Raw genomic sequence first — 8,853 nt, 5'->3', positions numbered from 1 at the left:
TAGTTGAAACAAGAAATCCATTGAAGTGTTTTGTCCATTACGACACAGCGAATGTTCGACCAATGCATTTAGCCAAAGAGACATCACATATCAACTACAACTAAATTTGCTTTGAACATCCAATAGGTGAAAGTAATTCCCTACACTTATTTCAGAAGATTTGTCTCTGCGAAGACGTTTTAAACTAAAAATACATGTTTTCTAAATTCATAGTGTTATATCTACAACAGCAATAGATTCAGGGGAATATAATCGTGGTTGTAAATGATACAGAAAGAAGGCTGACATTCTCCATGGAAAGAAGGCTGACATTCTCCCCAGAAAGAAGGCTGTTGGAGGTCATGACAATGCTGATATTCTTCATACACGAAACACTCGATACAAGTGCACTTTTGTTTTGAAATGACATGTGTCACATGTTCGTTAACAAGACTCAGGCTTTATTGATTTTCATGATCCACTCGTGTTTTTCCGGTAAAACCGAGTCTTCTTAGAGGTTACGGAAATGGGCGAAAAGAGACGAATGGACTTATCTCCATCACGAAATGTGCGAAAATCCGACAAACCTGTCAGAATGCGCGTGAGGAATGAGAACCAAGGGGTCGTTCAGAAATACACCTTGTGCGTTTGTTTACATAGCATTTCTCGTGTTTCCAACGGAGTGTTTTTTCTGACGACCTTGTGGGCAAACTTTCGAGATTTTACGTGCGCTATATGATAGTTTCAGGTATTAAATTTACAGACTTATGACAGCTTAAATAAATTAATTGTCTATTCATGAAAAACGTCCTCCTCATGATTGAGTTATAACCATATAAGTACCATTCCCTCATTATCCCCCACAGTCTCATTATATGTATGTATGTATGTGTGTGTGTGTGTGTGTATGTATGTATGTATGTATGTATGTATGTATGTATGTATGTATGTATGTATGTCTGTCTGTCTGTCTGTCTGTCTGTCTGTCTGTCTGTCTGTATGTATGTATGTATGTATGTATGTATGTATGTATGTATGTATGTATGTATGTATATGTTGTCATTGTCATCATCACTTCATGCTGTTTTCATTTATATATTGTCCTTGTCTGCAGTTGAATGTCAACAAACTGATATATCTTCAATCATCAATACCCTTAGCAGCCCCTGATGTCTCCAGCTTCACCTGGACTTCCCCTACTCTACTTTTAGAAACTTCCACCACCTAATATAACTTTCTAGCATCTGCCTTCCTTTGACACCTGCCAGATGGTGCCTGTCTTTTGATTGGCCTGTTGGTCCTCTGGCCTAAACGCCCTTCCTCACCTGCAATCCTCATGCATTCTGCACGAACTCTTACAGGAGGGAGGTGCTCTCTTTTCATGTGAGGAAGATTTCAATATTCTTATATGTCTGTACTCTGTTCTGTAAACAAACACTATTTATTGAAGGGTATCTCACTGTTTCATAATTGTAAAACATATTTAATGACAATATTATTTCAGTCATTCATCTAAAATATTTACCAGCTACTGCATAGTTTGTAATTCTGACTGAGCACATGGTCTCTACCCATGTGCTACAGTCATGTAATTTGTAAAATATTTGGCGTAATTTATACATACTTATTCTGCATGTACTCTTACAGCAGGGAGGTTCTCTCTTTTCAGCCTTCTTCCCCAAAATAAGCTTCATCACTCATCAAGAACTTATTCTGTTCTGACTAGCAGCCCAGTGGCTGGACATAACCTACCTCGCCCTAAACATAGTTGGACAATTATGGTGTTCTTAAAAAAATAGGCAGTAATATGTTTTCAACAAACCATCAGTATCATTATAATTGTTTCAGTAAGTTAAAATATTCTACAGGCAGAAACGTCGGAGTGCTTCGGTAATGTTTGTTACGGTTGGAATCAGTTGGAAATAGAGTTACCGTCCTTGTTTGAAGTGGTATTGGTGTTCAATACGAAATCCTTCCAGAGAGACTTCAGTCGGTATTCGGCTTGTCCCGAAATAGCACGAATGGGTTACGAAAGAAAGAAAGACATTACAGAAATATGTAACGGAAATTATAAACAGAATGCAAGTGGTAATTGTGACAATCGTGTGACAATGACACCCAGAAGCCAAATATCATTTAGCATTTTGTCAGTTTGCCGAGACACTGACAGCGGTAAGCCTGGTTGTTGTCAATCGCAACATTGCCAAAGGAAAGCTGGAAAGTCCCACACTACATGTGTACATTATTTAAATGTACACCAGAGCTATCACTAGACCCGTCTTAATATGGCCTGTTATTTTCCTGCTTCCGGTACTAAGCTGGTTCCCGGCTTCCTTTGCGCGCCACAACTTGCGATATGCGAGACGGGGTCTAGCATGATCACCATACCCGGGTCTTGATCTACGTCATCGACTGCAAGACTAGGGGTGGAATTTACATATAAATCTGAGAATGAACAGCGCCCGAACATCGATTTACATTGTGACTTAGAAAACTAGATGAATTTACTGATGCGTACCAATTCTGAATTATATGTTGTTTAAATGTTGACAAAAACATTTTATATCACGAAAACCTTGCTTTAAAAAACCCTAAGAAAACACTCTTGAAAATAAAATATTTCTCACATCTGAAGCCCATGAATGCTTTCCACCGTTTTCTAATGATAACAATAACTGATAGCTTTGATGAGGGTAGCGATAATCAGGCATTCTTGTAAGTTTAATCCTGTATCTAATAACTCTCATTCGACTCTCAATATGCATTTTATAGCGCCCTGTTTCGCCCAGCATGGCTTGATAGGGAGCAAATTTACCTACTGCAAGAAATCTTTTGAAATGAGATGCATGGACATTTGGAAATAGTTTGCTCCCCAAATGTCTGATCCATTTAACAGAATTGGTGCAGTTTTGGTGTCAAAACCATGAAAGTCGTTCATTGAGAGAAGCATGGCGGACCATGTCCTTGAATCATAAAACAGAACTATAGCATGAAAGAGTATAGGTTAGTGTTTTGCCACGTAAACGACAAGTGTAGAGAGGTATAGTGATGACAGTTAGGTTTACTTGTGTATTATATGTTGGGTATATCCATTGATTTCCCACCACCCAGTACACGTCTGTCCATCATGACACATTCTACTTGCAGATGTCTAAGTGAAAGTAGATCATCAGTGTTTCAAGTTAATTACAGGACTGACGCAAAGATGATCATATTGCAGCTGCGAGTCCGGTCATTTGACGTCTTGTAGTGTCGTCATAGTGTCAGTGTTGTAGTACGTCATCTTAGTGTTGTAGGGCGTCGTCATAGTGTCACTGTACGCCCACTTTGTGTTATAGGACGCCCAGAATAATGTCGTAATTATCGCAAAGTCACCGTCGCAAAGTACTCCGTCAAAGTGTAACAGTGCGCAATCGTAGTGTCGTAGAACGCCGTCTTAGTATCATAGTATACGGTCATAGTGTCATAGTACGCAACCGCAGTGTCGTAGAACGTAGTCTTTGAGTTATAGTACGTCGTCAGTGTGTCATAGTACGCCTTCGAAGTGTCACAGTACGCAATCGTAGTGTCTTAGAACGCCGTCAGCGTCATAATACGCTGTCATAGTGTCATAATATGTGATAAGAGTGTCATAGTACGCTTTCAAAGCGTCACAGTGCGCCATCGTTGTGTCGTAGAATGCCGTGTTATTCTCATAGCACGCTGTCATAGTCCATCACCGTAGCGTTGTTGTACGCCGTCTCACTGTCCTAGCGCGCCGTCATAGTCCATCACTGTAGCGTTGTTGTACGCCGTCTCACTGTCCTAGCGCGCGTCATAGTCCATCACTGTAGCGTTGTTGTACGCCGTCTCACTGTCCTAGCGCGCGTCATAGTCCATCACTGTAGCGTTGTTGTACGCCGTCTCACTGTCCTAGCGCGCCGTCATAGTCCATCACCGTAGCGTTGTTGTACGCCGTCTCACTGTCCTAGCGCCGTCATAGTCCATCACTGTAGCGTTGTTGTACGCCGTCTCACTGTCCTAGCGCGCGTCATAGTCCATCACCGTAGCGTTGTTGTACGCCGTCTCACTGTCCTAGCGCGCGTCATAGTCCATCACTGTAGCGTTGTTGTACGCCGTCTCACTGTCCTAGCGCGCGTCATAGTCCATCACTGTAGCGTTGTTGTACGCCGTCTCACTGTCCTAGCGCGCCGTCATAGTCCATCACCGTAGCGTTGTTGTACGCCGTCTCACTGTCCTAGCGCGCGTCATAGTCCATCACTGTAGCGTTGTTGTACGCCGTCTCACTGTCCTAGCGCGCGTCATAGTCCATCACTGTAGCGTTGTTGTACGCCGTCTCACTGTCCTAGCGCGCCGTCATAGTCCATCACTGTAGCGTTGTTGTACGCCGTCTCACTGTCCTAGCGCGCGTCATAGTCCATCACTGTAGCGTTGTTGTACGCCGTCTCACTGTCCTAGCGCGCCGTCATAGTCCATCACCGTAGCGTTGTTGTACGCCGTCTCACTGTCCTAGCGCGCCGTCATAGTCCATCACGCGCGCGTCATAGTCCATCACCGTAGCGTTGTTGTACGCCGTCTCACTGTCCTAGCGCGCGTCATAGTCCATCACCGTAGCGTTGTTGTACGCCGTCTCACTGTCCTAGCGCGCGTCATAGTCCATCACCGTAGCGTTGTTGTACGCCGTCTCACTGTCCTAGCGCGCGTCATAGTCCATCACCGTAGCGTTGTTGTACGCCGTCTCACTGTCCTAGCGCGCGTCATAGTCCATCACCGTAGCGTTGTTGTACGCCGTCTCACTGTCCTAGCGCGCGTCATAGTCCATCACCGTAGCGTTGTTGTACGCCGTCTCACTGTCCTAGCGCGCCGTCATAGTGTACGCTGAATTTGTTCATTGAGTCATCTGTTTCATTCATCCATTCATGACTGTTGTCAATTTTGATAGTAAGCGGGTGTGCCTTTTATAACAATTCTCCGTTTCGAGGGCAAAAGCATGAACATAGCCCTGAACTTGACGTTGGTTATTACTTATGAGGTCCAGTCATCGTCACGGTAAAGGTTTCCATATTTGTTTGGGAGGCATCATATCTTCTCGAGTGTGACCCTGAACTTGACGTTGCTGTGGACTTCGTCACGTGTAAAGGCTGCTTGCGACAACAAAACATCTTTTTGAACGTTGCCCTGAACTTGACGTTGGTGACGATGTAGATGATAAAGTCGTTACCTGAGTTTATGGCCCAGCCGAAAGACGAAATACTGCTGAGTAGTTCCCTAAAATTGCGCTCCGTGCCCCCACGGGCAAATCGTATTGGGTCTTCTGTTTCCAGAATATTAACTGCAATGAGTGGAATATAGACTGTCAGGAAAAACGTCGAAATTATCAGCAAAGTCAAGGTCACTTTCCATTGCTCATCTGATACCGTTCCGAAGAGGCACTTGCGTCGATTCCTGATGAGTGACAACTGTATCCAGATACAAATGTTCAACACGAGGAGAAGGAAAGGTGGGATATACGTCATTATAACCTTCAGCACGAAATTAATGTAAATTGTCATAAATGACTGCAGAGGACCATCATAGGTTATCTGTTCTCTGACGTACATGGATAGGTTGAACTGTCGGTTGAGTCTCCAAACAAAGCGTATCAGGAATATCCGTGGAATATGCATAATGAATATGACGACGAACAGAGCTGCAGTTATTTTTCCAGAATGACGAACGAGGACCAGAGTCTTGACCTTCAGCGGGAAGGATATAGCGAGCAGTCTCTCTAAAGCCAAAATACAGATAATGTAGCAAGACACTTTGGAAAATGCTCTTTCCAAGTATTGCCAGACTGGAATAACGAGCACGGACGAAAAGTAACTGGAATATACGACGTCGTACTCTCTTGTTATGTGAGTCGGCATGTGCAGGATACCACAAAACAAGAACCCACAGTCAGCTATTAATAGACCCAGCAAATATCGGTAGGATGAGTGACGTAACGATTTGTGTAGAAGTACACAACATCCGATGACGTTCATCACAAAACCGGAAATACAAACGATGGGTTTTAGGATTAGATTTATGACGTAAGTTGTCCTCCTGGTCGCTACAGCGGTCACTAATGTGTTTATCCTTTCCGGTGCCTTCGAAGCAGTAGATGTTCGTATGGTCTTCATTCCAACTGCTATGCCAGTCGTGTTTGTCCTGGGAATGAGCGTTGACGGGATGGTGCTTTGGTTTGTCGTCATGGTCGACGATGTACTCTCGCCGATGTCGAAGGCGAGACACCAATCAACAAGTAAAAGGAACAGTGTGCTGATGAACAGGGTCCGCATCTGAAACAAAAAATCATCGTTGATATTTGTTTGAAGCGAGCAGACAAATACGACTTTATATGTCCTTTTGTCGTATATTGAGGAGATTTTGGTGAAGAGTCTCCATAGAGAATTGCTATCCCGATACTTCAACATTATAACGTGAGCAACAAACACTCCGAATTCTGTGGTGCCCATAGATATTCTCTAAAACAATTTACAAGCCATGCATTCGTGACATAAGCTCATGATTACAGAAAACATGGCTGAACCCTTTACCACATAACACACTCAAGACAGGGGAAACTTTAGCCACTAATAGATTCGTTTGACATGTTCTCCATATGATAACGATAGTTGCCACACCCAGACTATTTTGGCCGGTGCAATATTATATCAAACATGTTCCCTTTTTGGACAAATGGCGGCGTAACATACTGAGTGGTTAAGAATGACGGAAACCGAAATGTGGAAACTGACACCGTGATATAAGGTTTCAGACATTATGAACTGTATGTTTGGCATATGTGAAAGTAAAGGAAACATTAAAGAAAATGATTTTCTGCATTTATTTACCCAACCACATGCATCCACTTTCTCAGCTCTTATTGAAGGACTGGCTAAATTAAAGCAAGAGGTGTGTAATCTACAGTGGGCGTACTTAAACTTTCAGAAAATGAAAATATGAAAAACTTAGCCGATTTGCCCTCCTACCAGTCGTAATATTTACTGTTGGAAATGCCTATTTGCAAACCATTGTCAGCAAAAATACATTGGAATACCATTGAATAGCTTTGTTTTTTGACGAAAGAACACATTTTGTGAGTGTTTGTTTCACCTCATTGTAGTAATATTCTGAAACTGATGTTCTTTAAGCTGTTGTTACAAAATCCTTGTACAGTGTGCTATTGAGTATATATAATACATGAAAATATTCCGATATCGTCCTTACAAACACTTTCCTACAGTGTGTTTTGACATGCAAGTATTTGTGTTTGTGTTCCGATCCATGTACATTTTCAGCTATTGAGTGGAGTTCATAACACATGTTGACAAAATCACATTCAGATTTTCTTTAGTGCCAAGGTAGAATGACGGTCTACAAGAGTTTACTGCTCTAGTGCACTGTAAGCACACACGTGAACTTATCAAATTGTGAAGCATTATATGATGTTTCTTAAGTTTTAATATCGGTGATGGCATTAATACATAAAAGGCTAAATTTTTCCCCCCACATTATTGATTTTTCAGGTCGGCACGTCGGTAAAATTAGAAATGTATATGACGCCTTGTCCAGGTGAGGCGTGCGTGGAACCATGTGTTGGTCAGATCACGAAGGGTCATGAGTGTCCAGTGGTCAGTCTTTGGTTGGTCGGTTTGTTGTTTAACGGCGCACTCGGCAATATTCCAGCTATATGGCGGCGGTCTGTAAATAATCGAGACAGTCTGGACAATTCATTGATCAATATCATGAACATCGTTCTACGCAATGGGGAACCTGACCACCAAATCCCTTTAGTCGGCTCTTACGACAAGATGGATTGCTGCATACCAATTCTGATCTTCGGATCTTTACTAATGTAAACTAAGAAATAAATATATTTCCTAGTCCAGGCGAGGAGTGCGTGGAACCATATCGCTGGTCAAATGACGAAGGGACATAAGCGTCCAGTGGTCAGTCTTGGGCACTCATATGTTTGTGTGTCATGGCGTGGCAGGATGACAGCTGTAAATAATCTGGACCAGACTACTCAGTGATCAATGAGTGCATTGATTACGCAACTGTGATACGGTGGCATGTGTAAAAGAATCCTGTTTGTCTTAAGACAAACATAGGCTACTGAAGACCAAATCTAACCCGGATCTTTGCGGGTATATGATAAACGAAACTGCAGTTTCATGTATGGGTTTCTGTATTCTAATGACAGTGTGACAAACTCAGTTCTGTGTTCCGGGAGCGGTGTATCATAGAGCGGATATGGTGCATGCTCCACAATACAATCCTTGTCGTAAAAATGACGTAACTCCTATACTGTGTCGATGACGTGTCAGGAGGGTATGTATCTGATGTCATCAGGGCGGGGTCTGTTCGATGTCATCAGAGCGAGTCCTATATCTAACGTCATCAGGGCGGGGCCTGTATCATGTCATCAGAGCGAGCCCTATATCTAACGTTATCAGGACGGGGGGTTGTCTCTGATGTCATCAGAGCGGTGCCTGTATCTAACATCATCAGAGTATGCCCTATATCTAATATCATCACGGCAGGATCATATATGTCCTCAGGGCTGTGCCTATATCTAATGTCATCAGAGCGGGCCCTATATCTAATGTCATCAGAGCGGGCCCCATATCTAATGTCATCAAAGCGGGGCCCTAATTAATATAACCCCCTCTTCTTCATAACTTCCTTACGTAGAAAAAATAGAAAATGTCGAACAGTCATGGTTGTATTTACGATGTTTATTTCAAAATACAAGTACAGTTGGGATCTCACACACACGCTCGTACACATTCACACATACATACACACTACAGCACAAGAGTATGTGCAAATTAACATCTCACAGATAGA

General features: G+C 42.8%; 1 protein-coding gene across 1 annotated transcript; it reads right to left on the bottom strand.

Moving 5' to 3' along the window:
* Positions 1-5,000: 5,000 nt before the first annotated feature.
* On the bottom strand, positions 5,001-6,299 carry LOC137273485 (thyrotropin-releasing hormone receptor-like). Its single transcript, XM_067806196.1, has one exon. The coding sequence runs from the start codon at positions 6,297-6,299 to the stop codon at positions 5,001-5,003; it is 1,299 nt and encodes a 432-aa protein (XP_067662297.1).
* Between the last annotated feature and the right edge of the window lie 2,554 nt (positions 6,300-8,853).

The sequence above is a fragment of the Haliotis asinina genome, chromosome 1 (assembly GCF_037392515.1).
Source record: "Haliotis asinina isolate JCU_RB_2024 chromosome 1, JCU_Hal_asi_v2, whole genome shotgun sequence".
Lineage (NCBI taxonomy): Eukaryota > Metazoa > Mollusca > Gastropoda > Lepetellida > Haliotidae > Haliotis > Haliotis asinina.
Note: the sequence above shows the minus strand (reverse complement) of the source record. Positions and strands in the feature narration are given on the sequence as shown.

What these genes read in the sequence shown, in the direction of transcription:
- LOC137273485 (XM_067806196.1), bottom strand. Translation starts at nt 6,299, where the DNA reads ATGCGGACCCTGTTCATCAGCACACTGTTCCTTTTACTTGTTGATTGG.